The sequence below is a fragment of the Amblyomma mixtum genome, chromosome 7, assembly GCF_055824585.1.
Source record: "Amblyomma mixtum isolate Tamu chromosome 7, ASM5582458v1, whole genome shotgun sequence".
NCBI lineage: Eukaryota > Metazoa > Arthropoda > Arachnida > Ixodida > Ixodidae > Amblyomma > Amblyomma mixtum.
Window position 1 is genome coordinate 117,442,161 of NC_143018.1, and position 17,242 is coordinate 117,459,402.

The 17,242-nt window shown below is 45.7% G+C and overlaps 1 protein-coding gene across 1 annotated transcript; it reads left to right on the top strand.

The window, feature by feature from the left end:
• Positions 1 to 369: 369 nt before the first annotated feature.
• LOC149337299 (uncharacterized) lies at positions 370 to 12,765 on the top strand. The gene is made up of 4 exons (XM_089554384.1): positions 370 to 583; positions 2,368 to 2,547; positions 5,646 to 5,817; positions 12,647 to 12,765. The coding sequence occupies exons 2-4, from the start codon at positions 2,389 to 2,391 to the stop codon at positions 12,763 to 12,765; spliced, it is 450 nt and encodes a 149-aa protein (XP_089410510.1). The 5' UTR covers positions 370 to 583; positions 2,368 to 2,388.
• The last annotated feature ends 4,477 nt before the right edge of the window (positions 12,766 to 17,242 follow it).

Below are 17,242 nucleotides of genomic sequence, written 5' to 3' on the forward strand. Positions count from 1 at the left end.
CCCCCCCAACCCCAACCCCACCAGAGACGACTGGGAGGTGGCCCTGCTCGGCTGTCAAGACCTAAAGACCCAAAAGGCTTTGGTTCAACGGACGCGGGCGGCGTTGCTTGCCAATGGCGCCCTGGAATAGGGGCTCCACCTCGCATTGTTAGGGGACCAATAGGGTCCTACCCCAATCACCTTTCTGAAAAAAATTTAAGAGGCGATAAACGTTTTTCACCACCACCCGCGTTTGTTCCCGCACCCACTCCGGCCACTTCCGATTTCTTAACGTTAGACCTATCATTTTTATTTCCATAGCTCGCTGCGTTGTCCTCGTTGCGTTTCCAATAAGCATATAATGGCGCAGTTCAGTATTGGATTGCAGGTGGTCACTGCTTGAACTTTGATTTACAAACGCCGCAGCCGAGTTTGGTCATTAACAACATGCTATGCCACTTCGCAGATCGAGGAGACGATACGCAATGCCACGATTTCCGCCCTCAGTGTGCAAAGGGTGCCCAACTGGAACCAGAACGCCTTCCAGAAAGCCGCCGCTCTCTACCAGGCCTGCTTGGCATTCGCCGAATCGTATCGCAATGAGGTGATTGTGATTAGAACACAGGAGTTACCGATAGCAACGCACATTTTGTCACTTTTTCGGGCGCTAACAAAAAAAAATTCAGGGTGCACTTTGACTGTCTAAAGTGCGTAGGGGCGAAAGCGTTTTCCGCATAACTTACGTCACCACTGAATTACGTCTCGCATAATTGATGACGAAGTAATGAGAAATTACTAATTAGTGACTAATCACTTATTAATCACTCAGCATAAATGACTGCTAATTAATGCTGCTTAAGCTTCGCCTTTAGGAGTGGAACGTGGCAGTGTGTTGTAGCGCTGCCAGGGAGTCCACGAAACGCTACCATTCGTTCGGCGCGATGCCTTGCCCTTTGAACGCAACGCTTTTGGAAAGGAAATGGCGCTGTAATTCTCAGCCATCTCGACGGACACCTTAACCGCACCGTACAGGAAGGGAGGAAGTGGCAATGAAAGAAGAGAGGACGTAATGAAGAAACTGAAAATTGTATTTGAGGAAAGGAAATTACGCAGTAACTGTCTCACATATCTCGGTGGACACCCGTCAAAACGCGGACACAACTGCCGACACGGCTGCCGACACGGATTGCTAACGACAGCATGAGGCATTAAAGGCTTTCGCCTTAAAAGTAACGCCATTTGCATGGGGCCCTTCGATGTTGAAAGAATGACTGCGACTTTCTTTTTTGGCAAAGAGAAGTTGATCCTCAGAAGAGCCTTCACATCTCTTTGTTTTCGCCCGTGGTTAATGACATGCGCACTTAACATGTCTTGTGCTCACGTGCAGTCTGCAGCAAAAATTATTTCGAAACGCTCACGACAGCCGATCCCTGTAAATAATGCAAATAGGAAGAGGAGAACGTGCTACACCCGCTTGTGTCGATACCAAGCTCTGGGTCTGGAGACACTGCTATGATGAACTTGTTCCGGAGTACGCGTGTCGCGTAAACTTTTGCCGGAAATTCTACCAGTGTACGCAAACATGCTTTGATACAGTGCCCGGTTGAAAAAGTGGTAGTGATAGCGGTCCTGTTACTTCCTCTGAGCATGCCCACTTACCTGGTCCCGTAATAATGGCAGATGCGAGGGAGAGGGCGACAGCTTCCTTCCATCCCGAACTATTAAATATCTTCGTACCGATGTTTTTCGTGGGAAAGAACGAAACACTCCGTTTTTTTTTTCTTGAACAAAGCTCAAGAAATGCATTGTTCTAGTATGACCGCGTCGTATAGTTCCACACCAATGGGCCCATGGCAGATGCCAGTCTAGAGAGCTTACTGATTCCTAGATGGTAGGAAAGTGTTGTCTCGGAGTAGTGACGTCATTGCAATTTTGGTTGCTGCGCTTATAGCGACGATGCTGTAAACTCCAAAAAGCCCGTTGAGAAAGATCTGAGGACGTTAAATTCTGCACCTGCCCAGTCCTTTAAAGACCTTTGTTTCATTACTGCCGTACTATTGAATAAAGCCACTTGTAAATCGCCTATTTCACATTGAACCCCCGGGTGCAGTCGTGCTAGCGCATACCTTAGAAAGGATTTGGTTTTTGCTTTGTTATACCGTAAGCATCATGTCTGTGAGTATCATGTCGTATATAAACACTTTAAATGCAGCATCAATGACCGGGCAGAAAAGCTTTGATAAACTGATTTTGAGAGATCCTCAGTATATTAGAGATATTTTCAATCTCTCATCTGTAGGTTGTGGTTCAATTATTTCGTAGTTTCAATTTTCAACGCCGCAACGCTGAGTTCGCAACTGCAGATGAACCGTGTTCAATGTTTTTCAGCGTGAACAGCTGAAGGCTTTGATGGTCCGCCTCAAGCTGGATCTGCTCAATTTGGCCGCTTCCCGTAAGGTAGACCCCGTGTACACGGTGGCTCGTCTGTCGCTCGATGTTGGCTTCCCGGTCCTCTTCGAGTTCAAGCTCTTCGACGACTATTTCGTCGAAGGGAAACGGGCCATGCAAGTGAGTACATGGCCATATGTTTTAATCCACCCTACGAATGGTGCTGCGAAACATGGTACTTCACCTGTGATAAAGTACAACGACTCGAAATTTCGCCGGCCTGCGTGGCCACACCTTGTATTCTACAGATCGAGTGGTTTTCGAAGGATATATAATCCAGCGAGGGAAAATCGAGGGTTCATACAAATCTATGCAGCGTTATTTTAATCCAAAAGAGCTGACTGTTGTTCTAAAGATTACGCATTCGATTACAGTAGAAATGGTTAAACAACAAAAAAAGAAAAAATTCATAGGGACACCTGGCAGTGCGATATCCTTAAAAGCAGTTGACGGCTTTACATATACTTTTGCGTCTGTATAAAGATGGTGACAGGGACACAACGAAGGTACAGTCTTTGTCAAAAGTAACCAGGCTGCATGGTTTGCTTCTAGCTTGTATAGTGGAGCCCTTGTGGATTTCCTAAAGATGGAAAGGTGTTGAAAGGTAAGAAGACCCCCAGTCCTTACCTTTAACGACCATTTTAGCTTCAGGGAAGCTGTAAGGGCTCCATTGTACGAGCTAGAAGCAAACCATGCAGCCTGGTTACTTTTGACAAAGGGTCTACATCGAAACGTATAGTTGTCATTCTTGGTCCTGGGGATTATGTGACCGAAGGTGCATTTTTTTTGTTTGTGAGGCTTCTAATAAGATTCCATTAATTATTGCGAGGCGATACAGGCAACTTTCCAAAATATTAAGAAACTCTCTTTTACGCTAAGACATCTTTAATAAATATGCTATATCCGCAGGTAAAAACACATCGGTGAACTTTTTTTACCCTCCTTTAAAGACATCAGGGAGGTTCAACTGCAGGTTCTATGATAGAGCGTTGTGTATTTCGTCGTCACAGGGTCACTGAGAGAAAAATTAGGTTTCAAGAAAAAATGTTGGTATGCCGCACAGGATTTGAACTAATTGAGTTCAGTCTAATGCACAGTGTTCCGCACACTGCATTTAGTGTTTCTTTGGTTGCACATTGACTGAAGACTGTTATGCACTGACGAATTTTAACAAGCTTGGGTGAAAATGTGCGGTACCGAGCTCAGGTTCACGCTCGGAAAAGTACGCCAACTGATTTAATATATGCGACACGGACGTCCCACCCCACAACAGGCAATGAAGGGGACAATTATGCGCTTGCCTGGCTCGTGCCCACGAGTGGGAGACGTTCACTTCTTTTACTGGCTGTGCAGTCTTGCAAGCCACTTAAACATTCTGAATTTGGGATCAGCAATTATTTAAGCTATGGCACTAGGCCTAACCGAACTTGAACGGTGAGGCGTTATTGCTTACTAGGCTTATGCTATAATTTTGAAAGCATTCGAAATTTTACACGTCCTGAATATTCAGGTTTCCGTATACATGCTCAGTCTTCAGTCTCACTGATTATAATTTTTTAGTGACGTAAAAAGTTGTTCCACTACATTTCCTATTGATAAATTCGACGAATAATGAAAAAAGTAGAAACATTCCACCATGCTTTTCTAGGTTTCAGTGACTGTTGGCTTTCGCCATGTGTTTTTCGTCACGAATCCCCCAATTACCTGTCCTTGTGTGCTTGATAGGTTAACGATGGCCTCACTTCCGTCACTCTTGATGCTAAAGAAATCACAAGTTGGTTCTCGCTCAGCTTCCCCCCTCATTGTTCGTATTTGGCACGCGCGGAATAACAGGACGTCTCTATGTCCACTATGTCAAAGGTGGCGCTGGTGAGCATCCTGAAGGTTAGGTTACATCCAACATAAATACCCTCGAAGGTAAGAGAATGGGACAGCCGTCGTCGTAACTCAGTTGTAGAATGGCTCATGGGACATTTGGAGGTCGTGGGTTCGGGTTCCATCGGTGTCTTGTGGCTCTTTTTTCTCTTAATTTCTAAGCAATTATCTCTGAAATAAAGTCGATTACACAGCTAACTTTCCTTTGATCAAAGCCATGAATTAGAAATAAAATAAACAAGAGAACCATTTCTCTTTATTTACTTTGCTTTCAGCGACTGTGTTGGCCTTCTTAATTCTGAATGATTCTTTAGTTGCGCGCCCTGTGTGCCAGAAATGTGCTTCTACTGCAATAAGACATGTACAGCCTCACAGAACTTACCGATCACTCCAAAACTTCGGCTCAATGTCCAACGCACACAATTTATTGTCAAAAATGATCACCATGTTAATAATGCTTTAACATACTAATATTTCGACCAAACCAAACAACCTCTAAATGCATTGTAATATATCCTGTTGTGTATTTTCTAGGAGGCGTCCAAAGAAGGATCCACAAAGAATTCAAAGCTCTGTCTAAAGTGCGGGAAACGCGCATTTATTTTGAAATTGAGAGAACGACTTCGAAGCAGCTTGCTTGATTTGCGACTGAGCACAAATTAGGTACCACCCTATAATCTGCTTGCTGTGCTGATGAACTTACTTGGTACAGTGGTTGCCTCAGACATGCGGTGGTCCCTTGTTAAACAACACTGACCAGGAGGATCGGCCCCAATTTCTACTGAGAAGATTCCGAGAAAGTTGTAACGCTTTTCTTTGTAACGATATGGCACCACGTTTGCGTATGCTAATCTCTAATTAGACGGTAATTGTTTCATAACATTCCTCCGCAGGTGCGACGGTACTCCTATCTCTTTACTGGAATCGTATAGGCTGCTTAAAGGTTGCAGGGCGTGTGGAGGTGTCGTAACTCGTGAATGCTACCTGTTAGACAACGTTTATTTCCAGACTGCGTTGAAAAAGAATGCAGGGTGTGTGCAGTGCTCTTGATTCGTGAATCCATCCCTGTAGACAACGCCGTTTTCCTGCGGTGTTGGAAGTAAGGGGAATATTTCAGGATATTTAGAGAATAGGTCAGTATTTTTTATGTACCTACAGATCTGAATCTGCCATGCACATACTGTAATACTGCCTAAAATATCGTAAAAGTACAGGTCTATTAAGTGAGCGTAAAAAGGGGCAACAAATAAATCTTCCTGATTGAGTCAGATCTATATATAAGGTCACAGGAACGAGATCACATCAACGTAACCCTTTCATTCCTATTCTCACCGCCTGGGCAGTTCAGGATCTGCGACTCGAGAGGAGACTGGGAGAAGAGACGTGATCTGTTGAAAACACCGGATAGAGTCCGCGGTTACATCTCCGACCAACTTCTCTACTACTCCGGCTACGATCCTGAGAACCAGAACCACAAAGAACTTACAAAGACTGTATACGGATACGACGAAGCATGTGAGCGCATTTCTCTCCTTTTTTTACGATTGGAAGCGCCTCCCACCCTACTGAAAGTTTCGACATGACGAGTTCCATAGTTCCATACGTTTCCTTAAAGGGCAACTGCAGCACTTTTTTGAGAATTTCGCGATATTCAAGGATTCAAATCTATATAGGCTGTAGGTAAAGCATGCCAAGTGTTTTTGCGCTAGCATTGGAAATAGTGACGTAATCGACGATTTAATTTTGTGCTTCTCCTCAATACACCAGAGAAGTGCAGAAAAACTCAGCGTGACGTCATGGAAGGTATGATTTCAAATTACCACTGTCGTCAGCCACACCCAGCCCTGACTCGTTAGACGCTGCCAAACAACTTTCGGCAGGGTTCGCCTTCGGTGGCATTGGTTTTTTTTTTCCTTCAAACCAGGCGTTTGTGCGTTGGAAATGTACCGTTACCTTCGATGACGTCATCATGCGCCACCCACTTGGCGTTGTGCGCTGCGGAGAAGCTTGAAAGGCGTCCGGATTTCAATTGGCGATTACTTCCCTATTTCAAGTGCTAGCCCAAAAAGACTTCGCATGCTTTACCTGCAGGTTTCACACATTCGACCCTCTTAAGCTCGTTGATTTCTAAAACCTATGCACTTTCCATTTAAGAAGCTCTGTGGAGTCAGTGGGCTTCTTCGATTATCCGCCTCTGGCAGCCCGCGGGTTGCTTGCGGGCTGCCCGAGCGCGCTCGATTTTCTCGGGTTGCTCCGCCCACCTCCGGTGGCTGGCCGGAACGCGTTCGTTTTTCTCTGGCTGGGCGGTTTCGGGCTGCCAGCCGGCGGCCAGACTCGCCAGGACGATTTGGTGCTGGCAGCGCTCGGGCAGCTAGCAGACGACAGAGAGGTGTATGGTAGCGGGAAGCTCGCGCGGCCATCTTTATAAGGACTAGAAGGACCGCGGTTCTTCATGCGATGTTTTGCGCGATGCAGGCGCTTGTTTCGACTAGGCCACGGTGCATATCGACTGTATCGCCTGCAATGGCACCTTTTGCGGTAGTTCTCGCTGTTTATTGAGATGTTTTGCGTGCGTATGCGCGTTCGTCTCACCACCTCGCAAGCCCAATTGCTCGCTTCATATTACGATCGCATACTTCTGATTCACAAAATATGTCGGCTGTTAATTTCGTGCGCCCGGCGGATATTGCGATGGTGTTCGAGGCCTTTCACGAGAGCGGCCGGATTCCAGTTCCGAGTACGCGTTCAGACGCGCTCATATATGCATGCATGTGTTGAACGTGTTTTACGAAGTGTTGGTAGAGCGCGATACGGGAGCGTATGGTCTTCATTGCGTTTGGCGCAGTGCAAAAGAGGATATGCTTTGAAAAACGCTTGACTGAAACATGTCCTTTATTAAAAGCCCTCACGAGCACATTGCTCGAGACATCTCTGCGGGCATATATGAGGCCACACAGAATTGTCGCGCCGACCAAGTGCTGATTCGGTCATCGCCAACTGTTGTACAGCTTCATGCTGGGGCCTTCTGCCACATATACTCAAAATATCTGAGAAGTACCGCAGGCATGCACCTCCTCGCGTTTGGCTCATTAAAAAAAATAGCTCTAGTGCTGTTCGTCATGCAAACACACGCGGAACGTGAGGCGCCGACACGCAGCTAGGGCTTATTGTAGCGCCTTTCATTCCAGTGCCAGTTCTCTGCTATAAAGCTGTATTATTACTGAAACGATACGCAGCTAAATTTATACAGTGCACCCGCTTGTTCCAGGTGGACGTTCAACAAGCTGATATGCGCTTTTGCCGAGATTATGCGTTCCTTCCCCGCAGCAGAAGCCGGCGGCCGACAGACTACAGTTGAACGAACGTATCCCGATTCTTTTCTGCTTACAGCTTACAGGAAGCAGGTTACGAGCGTAGAAATTGCAACGACCACAGCAGAGTCCACCAGGGTCGATCGTCGGCGGTCATACTTACTGCGTAGTAAGCAAACACGCAATGATCCGAGAGTACGGCTTGTCGTTTGATAAACAATGCACGGGCAGTTTTTCCGTCCTATGTGGTGTCGACTGAAACACGTTAGATTGCGATTGCTCATCGCATGCTTTTGAGGATTTCTTGAAGCTTACACAGTGCACCGAAGGCACACGCTCGCGTTGTCGTTGCCGATGTACGAGGGGGTACCCAAAAGAAACCGGACTTATTTTTGTTTGAACTTATTTGTTCACATTTTCAGCACAGACCTTCAATATCCTTCAAAGTACTCACCACTTACAATGATACGTTTGTCGAATCTTTCATTCCATTTTTCAAAACATTGTTTAAATTCATCTTTTGTAATGCTTGACAGTCTCTCCGTCGTTTTTTTCTTCACCTCAGCAACATCAGCGAAACGCTTTCCATTCACATGTGTTTTCATTCTACGAAACAAAGAAAGTAGCACGTGGCAAGGTCTCGTGAGTATGACCGTTGAGGTACAGAGGTCATGCCATTTTTGGTCCGAATTTGTCGTAGAGACAGGGCTGTGTGAGCAGGGGCATTGCCATGGTGGAAAAACAAGTCACCCGTCTGCCACAAATCAGGCCGCTTCCACCGATTACTGTTGCCCAATCTTTTCAAAACATCCAAACAGAAAGCCTGGTTAACTGTCTGACCCTGCGGAACAAATTCTGAATGGACGACTCTTCTCACGTCGAAAAAACAAATCAGCATTGTTTTGTGGTTCTGTTTCACCTGACGAGCTTTCTTGAGGCGAGGTGAATTTGTAGTTTTCCATTGGCATGACTGTTGCTTTGATTCAGGATTTAATTCAGGAACACTTGAGTTGTCCCCATAGCATCGTCCTTGAACCTCTTTCTGAATATTTCAAGAGCTCCGTTCCACTTTTTCCGAGAAAAATCAGAATTTCACCGGCGCGCGCTGTTCACGAAAATCAGCCACTGCAAAAACGACACTCACACAAAACAGTCGTCACTCTAAAACTCTGCCTAAACTAGTCTGACCTCCTTCAGCGACGGCACTCGGCTTACTGACTCTGAAATGTTCGTTCTATGCATTCCTAGCGGCAAAACGCGGTACCACAGAAGCTGTGCCGATTCAAAAAATTAGTCCGGTTTCTTTTGGGTACCCCCTCGTATACGAGGGCGAGCTTGATCAGCTGCATGTTCTGCAGTCTGCGGCACGCAGCCCTCAATAACTGCAAGTCGTTGTTTTCGATACCAAGCTGCCTATTTCTACCGTACGCGTGCAATGAGACGCAGAACGCGAAGCTAGAGAGAGCATCTGCCCTCCGTGATGCGCGACTTGCTTGCCGCCGTGATTGCCGGCTGGCTGGTTCCGGTGGCCGCCAGCCCACGTGACCATGATGCGTTTTCCTGTCAGAGACGAACTTGCGGGCCGCCAGCGGGCTGCCCGAGCGCGGTTAATCGAAGAAGCCCAGTAAGGAACATACGGAGTTGGTGTGGACTGTATGGAAGCACGTATGGAAACTTACGGACTCCTTATGACGTCAAGTATCCTATACGGAAATCGTGTAGGAATTGCGTGGAATGCTTATGGAATCCGTACAGAGCAGATATAGATTTCCATATATCTTTGCGTATCTTATGGACTGAATATCCCCGTAATTACATACAGGCGACTCATACGGAACGTTTCAGGACACTTCATTGTACCTGTGTGGCCTTTGTATGCCTACCAAGAAATGCGTACTGTGCAAGCTGAAACATCCGGACATTCACAAACGCTGAAGGAAAGAATGAAAAATGAGGAAAACGACGATTTTGCAGCGCCTACCCGGAGGGTATTTCTTTTAAAGTTTACAGGTTTTTATTTTTAAAACTGTCAGAGATACGTTGATACCGTTTGTGCAGGTGGGTTATAATGCAATCCTGACGTTATTATGTACATGATAGGGCTCAATATTTACACGACGAATCGACCAAGAATATTTAATAAATTTTCAACTTTTTATTTAAGGGTTCAACAATACATTGTGGAACTGAAGGTCGTCTTCATCGAAGGCGAGTTCAGATTTTACACCTTCTTAATCGATAATGTGGCTCGAAATATAGGAGGCAGAAAGTATGCATTCTAATGTCCGTTTCAGTTGACTTTCCTGTGCTGCCCATTCATAAAATGCTACCACTGGCATTTTTATGCATAAAATACAGACACCATTTTACGACGCTGAAGTAGTTAACGTTATTTTGGCGACGACACTACGCGCAGCGACACAATTTATTAATGTGCATTGAGAGCAAGCCAACTGAACGAGATTTCGCAAGTATTTTTCGCATTCTATACTTCAAACCACTTTACCTATTAAGAAAACTAAAAAAAACGAGCTCAGCTTCGATGCCGACGTCCTTCAATTTCTCAGAATAATCTTGCCCCTTAATGTCTTAAGTATATATAAGACTGCATTAGTTAATTTTAGTTGATAAATTTGTAATAAATGAGCTCTATCAAATACATATTCTCCACCTTGCTGCACAATCTACCTGCACAGACCAAACCGAACTACCTTTGACAGTTTTTAAAATAAAAATTTGTAAACGTAACAAAAAAGGGCCTTATAATCTTAGGCGTGCCCTCCTGTCTTCTAGCTCCTTTTCTTCGGCTATGAAGAGCTTCACTTGTCGACAATCGAGGCCTTAGCTCACCCTGATGCATTAAGGCCATACATTCCTTTAAAAGCGTGCGCCGCAAACACAGCGGAATAGGCAGAATAGTGAGAAGATTAAAAAGAGACCGACTATCAGAACGTTACGTAGTAGAGGGACAGCATAGGCTCAATGTGCTACGGAGCTTCTGAGGGCAATCAGCGGCAACTGATTTCTGCACCATGACATCCGAAGAAGCAAGGCAATCTAGTTTCTTTTTTTTTTCTTCGTAACACACATTGACACTGTTTAATCTGCATTAATACACATATTCCATGTGTCGCACCATTGTACAACTTTCTTCAGAGCACTATTAAGCTTAATTTGGTCATTAATATATTTGACTTCTTGGTAGAGCACGCAGTCATCTGCAAATAGTCGGATTTTAACGTGAACTTTGTTTGCTAGATCATTTATGTATAGTTCGAATAGAAGCGAAGCTAAGACGGTGCCCTGTGGTACACCGGAAATAACTTTAACTGTATCAGAAGTATGGCTGCCAAGCTGTACAAATTGCATCCGATCGCTAAGATAATCGCTTATCCAGCGTATGATCGGCCCGTTTCCGAGAATGTGGGTAAGTTTGAAAAGCAGTTTTGTGTGGGCGACCCGATCAGATGCTTTTGACAAATCAAGAAAGATCATATCAATTTGCGACTGGTTGTTAAGAGCCTGAGCTAGGTCGTGTATAATTTCCACTAGCTGTGTAACGGTGGAAAGTCCGCGTCGGAAGCCGTGCTGATTTTGGTGAAGTATATGGTTAGTTTCTAGAAATTCTGTAATGAACTTTAAAATTACATGTTCTAACATTTTGCAGCAGCTACAGGTTAATGAGATTGGTAGGTAGTTAGTCACGCATGATTTGTCACCAGATTTGTTAACTGGGATAACTTTGGCTAATTTCCACTCATCTAAAAGGCGGCAGTCTTGTATTGATTTCGAGAAAATGAGGTGTAAGTATTTACTGACTGGTTCGGCGTATCGCTTTAAGAAAGCGTTCGCATTCCGTCTGGCCCGGCACACTTCTTTGGATTGATATTTAATAATATGGACAGTAAACCAGATTCTGAGACTGTAGGCAAACCTAATAGCTTTTTGTCTCCCTTTAAAGGCATAAATGACTGGTCTGGAGGGTTCACATCACGTGTAAATATTGAATTAATATAGCTATTAAAGGTGTCTGCCCGGCCTTTGCTATCCGCATGAGATACGGATAGCACACATATTGTGTTAGTTTAGCACAGCAGCGAAAGGCAGAATGAAAATGGAAATAAACTAGTGCTGGCCTTTTTTCTTGTTGCTTAACGATTTACATTGCTAAAGCACCCAGTTAGCCCTGTCTTACCATCGGCTATGCTGCATAACTGGCTATAAACAAAAAAAACGAAGCATGCGCTACTCTGAAAACTGCATTCAGCAGCCTTCAGCCCACTGAGTGCCGATTTTCGCTAGCAGTTGTCGGGATGTGAACACTAGTAATCGCGGTAATAGCACCGCGAGATGCCAACAAAAACCTCATGGGCTAGCCGCGGGACATTTCTAACTGCACTACATTATTTCAAAGATAACTGCGAACAGGCGAATGTATTTACAGCGCCCATATTTTGCTTAACTTCAACAGCAAGGTCCACCACTATGGACACGAGGAGATTTTAATAACGCAGTTCTTTTATGAACGCTTTTTCATTTAAATTTATTATTAATTACTCACTGTATGGACTGTTTTTCTCGAAAACCAGAGTGTTCACATTAACGATGCACAGCTTTGTACATATTCAATGTATCATTCTGACTGCATGTGTCTCCTATTTTTCATGCTAAACAAAATTTTCTACTCCTGCGTCCTTTTGGGAATAGTATCTTATTTCGGTTGCAGGTGACGATGTGAAGTCACGAACAGATAATCAAGTGTTTGACATTGCCTCAGTGCATACTATTAACCTCCGGAAAAGAAAAAACAGGCAGTCTTTATATTCTTGAATTGCATGCAAATAGCATCCGAACACTTTTCGAGATCCAAAACAATGGAAGTACCAAGAGGGCCACTGTACGCATATAAAAGCTGATTTTCAATATCACCTGTGGCAGTTCACGCTCAACCAGTCTTCGACCATCCAATCTACGACAATATACAAAACTCTTACCTTCGTCCTCGGATGTTCAACAACTTGGTTCATCTACAGCAACTTCAAACATCACTGCTAGGGCACCAACAGTCACTCTGCTGCCCACATCCAGCTCCGGCAGGAATACTGGCTCCTCCGATGACTGGTCGCTAGTGGCTGCGGCATTCTGTTGCTGACATCTCTGTCTTTTGACCGTGCCTGCATAAGGTTGCAACAGTATGTGGGACTGAAGGTGTAATTTCTCAGCAGATATTAAAGTTAGTGAACCAAGCCAGTGAACATGAGGCTACTCTTGAACCCTAATATGACCCGTCTCACGTTGTGATCAAGTGCTGAAAGGCCAATATTACAATATTAAAAATTGTCGTAATGCCGCATGTACAAGCTACGTGAAAAAAAAATGCAGAGAGCTGGGGCACTTACGTGAAATTAGCCTTTTCCATGGTGGGTAGGTCTTCGAAGGGAAAAATCTTGGCAACTTATCTACGTATGCTCTTCGTCGCGCCTTGTTGAAATGGATTCCACATATTCCGTGGTTAGGCTTCGATTCTAAAACTGCATATCATCCTCTTTAAACCTTTTCGATTCACCCTCTTCAGCAATATACATATGGACAGGATCTGCTGGAATTTTTTGCCACGATAATCTTTTGCTCTTCAATGTATTGCTGTTAAAGCCCGACACTCAGCAGGTTTCTCCACTTCTGCCCCACGTTAGCGACATCCAGAAAAATGTAGGACACACTGTTGTATACCAGTTCCTTAGTGTGACCTTGTTAAGAACCATTTGGTTTCTGGAAATCCCTCTATTCTTTGATGTCATAAATGTTTGCACTATTCGTGACTTAAGATAAAGTGGTGGGCAGAAGTACAATATATAATAAAAGCTCTTCTACGATATTACATGCATATCAAAAGATCAGCTCTTCTAAGATGCTTAGCATGCACAGTTACAGCTACTATGCACCTTATAAGCTTATTATTTGGTTGAAAGAATAGCCATGCGCTTTAGGAGAAAAAAATCAGTGCATTAAGTTTTTTGTACATTATTTTTCAGGGACTAGTTCAAGAGTTCTAATTTCTCGGTAAGCAGACTGGACTCCCGCAAATAGCGGCCCATAGCCGGCCGCCGCGAGTGTCCTGCTAGCGTTGCGCTATCCTTTTCGTACTGCGAGGCCGCTGTGATTTCCCAGGCAGTCTAGAAGTCGTGGTCGAGCAACTTTCGCTGGAATGAAGGCTACAAAGCTTGACATGGGCGCGCTAGAGGCAAGCCGGACGCCAGTCTGATGCCAGCGTCGAGCCACTAAAGGCAGCGGCTTGCGGATGAAGTCCGCGTGTTAGGGCCGACGAGTGACGAACATGCACTGTAAGTTGCAGATCGGCAGCCCGGAGTAATGCGCGAACAGTGCACCTCTTGATTGCGATATACAATATTGCGCGCCCCACCTAATCGCACCCACTCGTGTCGGGAACTGAACTCCCACGCATCGGAACAAATTCTGAATCTCACCCTGCAAGCCACAAAACAGCGCCGCAGTTTGCCGTTGACCACAACTTGATGTGATACAACTGTGTAGGCACTCTTGGTGGTGGTGGTGAAAACTTTATTTACAACTGGGGAGTTTGGGACACACAGGTCCGTGGGCCCCCGCACGGCCCCACTGCACTAAAACATTCATACCCCGGAGGCTCATGACGCTGGCAACCCGGCCGGTGGCGATGGCTTGCTTGGCCGGGTCCTCAAGAAAACTAAAAATAACTTTGTCTAAAAATAACTAAAAATAAAAATAAAAAATAAAATAAGCTACAAATAACTGTCGTCAGATCGTCGACGAGCGAGTGCGTTGCAGTTCACAAAGTCGCAAAACGGCTGCCGGCAGACTGCGCCACGGGGGGCCACACACTTTTCCCATAAGCCCTTGCGTGGCCGCTGCAGTGCCTGAAGAAGGACTATCTGACATATTATTTCTCATAAACCCATGGATTGTTTTAGTTGTTGCTAAGCCGAAGCAACGCTACCGGCGAGAGGCGCGGCGAGATGCCAGGCCGAGACGCTATACACTTGGTGCTGCGTAGTCGAGACGCAGCACCCGAAGAGACAAAGTCCACCGAGGCCGCTGGGATAGGAAGACGTTTATTGGGTAACCGGCCAGCGCTTTTAGCGGTAGTCGAGGGAGAGAGATAGAGAGGGGAGAGATGCACGCGCTGTCATGCGCATGTGATCAGGTGCGATAACGTTACAGCAGTTGTACTTGTTGTTACCCTCTTTCACTTCTTCACAGTTAGTCAGCTTTACCCAGGCAGTTGATTGCAGATAACAACCGAATTAAACATTTGCACTCGTGTCCTAGAAAGTTATAAGGGTCGACAATAACGTGATGTTATTTTCGCAAGCTAAGCCGCTCTGCTTAACATAAAACATAGAATGCTACTGTTATTTTCGTTCCGGGTAGAGAAGACGGGCCAAGTAAAAGAGGAAAACAAGAACCGTTACAAATCCCCAGCGTGGGCTCGTGCCACCTTCACTAGAGAAAGAAGAAGCAACAAAGCCCAACGAGCGGCATCTTTCCGAGTGTGGTAAGCCCTTTTTGTTCTGACTGAGAGCTGTCTGGTTGAAATGGAACTGTTGCCTTTGGTTTTGGTTTCTTATTCCAGTAGCCTATTTGTAGGAGGCGCCTGGAGGCAGGACAGGTTGTCATTTAATCGAAAACTTTCTCCGGTAGGAAGAGCACTGCTGAAATGGTATATCGATTGTGAACGCCATACCGTTTAGACTTTAACCTGGCCCCCACAACAGCTGCTGGTGTTCACACTGCCAACTGCCACATTGCTCTCGGTTCTTCTTGCCTTTTCTCGCCAAGTCCCTTCTTTCTCGGTTGTTTCAAGGCAAAAAAATTCGCCATAACGCCGCGGGCGCTCTTCTAGCGCGTGCTTCGAGGCCTCCCCAGTGGGTTAACCTGCAGACAGCAGGCCATATTTGGCGTGTTATTCGACCATGCAGTCACCAGGGCTAGGCAGGCGTTTAGTTGTAATTTGTGACCGACTTCTGCCAGCGGAAGCTTGCCCACCCCGCTCCGCTTGGATCGCTCCAGTACCCGATTGCTCCGTCGTGGCTGTCTTTAAGCTACGGGCCTTCTCACTTGCGACACTCGCTCTCGGGACCGCGCTTGCTGCTAGCCTTAGTCCAGGCAGGTGGCGCTCACATTTTAAATTTACATATGGCATAAGACATGCTTTCGAAATTAGAGAAAAAAAATTGACCGCTAACCTTCTGCACAAAGGTACATAGACCATGCAGACTCTCGAGCCGCACGGGGCATGGCCGCCGGGAACTAAGTATGGCCTGGAACGGTGTGCTTTGATCATCTCCAGGTGATCTTCAGAGAGGATGCATTCGTGGGAAGCATGGTTTGCGAGCGAAGTAACTATTTTCAATTCGCCGCCGAAGCAGGCCTAAAGTATGCGAGGTTTCCCTTGCTCGTAGATAGAGGCTACATTGGCACTCGATGTACAGGGTCAATCACATTTAAAGGGAACACGGTTCCGCGTGGCCACGTGCGTGCGGAGTGCCACTGCATCGAACCCGTTCATGAATCAATGCAGAGTGGCGCACGAGAAGAGGGACCTCGATGTGTTTCTCAGTGCCATCTGCCCCTTTGCGCGGCTTTTCCACCGGCTTGGTCGTAATAGAGCTCCGCGTCTGCGCAGCTACGCGGAGCCGTGGTCCCTCTGAGTGCGATTGACCCTGTACATGGAGGAGGTCAGCAGTGCTATGCGCAAAAAGAGAACGGGCTAATTTGTGTGCAAACCGAGTTCATCGCCATAAATGGCAGCATTCAGATTCATCAGGCACTCAGCCTGCGAGAGCGCTAAATGAATACATGCCCGAATTCGATGGACTGCACATGCGAGTTTTTCCTGGTGCTCCTTACTGAAGTTATAATCTCCGTTTCTACTTCCTTATAAGCGTGAAAAATTGTTTCCGCAATGTGGTTTCATGCATTTACCCCGAGCACTAAGCTCGAATATGTGTCGTGGTGCTCTGGCGCGAGTAGCCGGGCCTATAAGTATGTATTATGTGACCGCCATGACATTCGTGTATTAGCTCTATATTGTTAAATGACCCGTTTAGTGGAAAACCCGGTGTTGTCTTCGTTGGCGGTGGCGGTGGGATGAAAAAAGAAATTGCCACACACGCAACCTAGGTTGGAGGGGGACCCACTACTTCAATTGACCTTGCGGCGTCATCACAGCCTGCCGACTGGGTTTTCAGCCACCTGTCATCGTGGTGGTGGTGCCAGAAAAATTAATAATTTTTCGGGGAGAGGTTGCTCAACCCGAGTGTCAGAAGTCTGTGCTGGGAAGAGACACCTTCCGGAGCAGTAGGCAATCGCTTAATCGCTGCATCACTGCGCGAAGAGTTGTATGAGGAGTATGTATGATTGTCATGTATAGAAAGACCAATTCCGCATATATGGGCATTAACCCGTTATCCCTAAGTTGACGCTTGTGTACCCTGAAGGTTTTTTTTTTTTCAACATGTCAAGAATCCTTAGAGAAAACATTCGAATATTAGAAAACTGTAATGTAGTGGTATATAAAAATTGATGAAAATGGCCCTTTCTTCAAACAGGTAGCAAAATCTTTATTTTAT

Coding starts and splice junctions, on each gene's coding strand:
- LOC149337299 (XM_089554384.1), top strand. CDS start 2,389: ATGGTCCGCCTCAAGCTGGATCTGCTCAATTTGGCCGCTTCCCGTAAG. Junction 2,548..5,645: donor AAGGGAAACGGGCCATGCAA/GTGAGTACATGG, acceptor CCGCCTGGGCAG/TTCAGGATCTGCGACTCGAG. Junction 5,818..12,646: donor ATACGGATACGACGAAGCAT/GTGAGCGCATTT, acceptor GTTCATCTACAG/CAACTTCAAACATCACTGCT.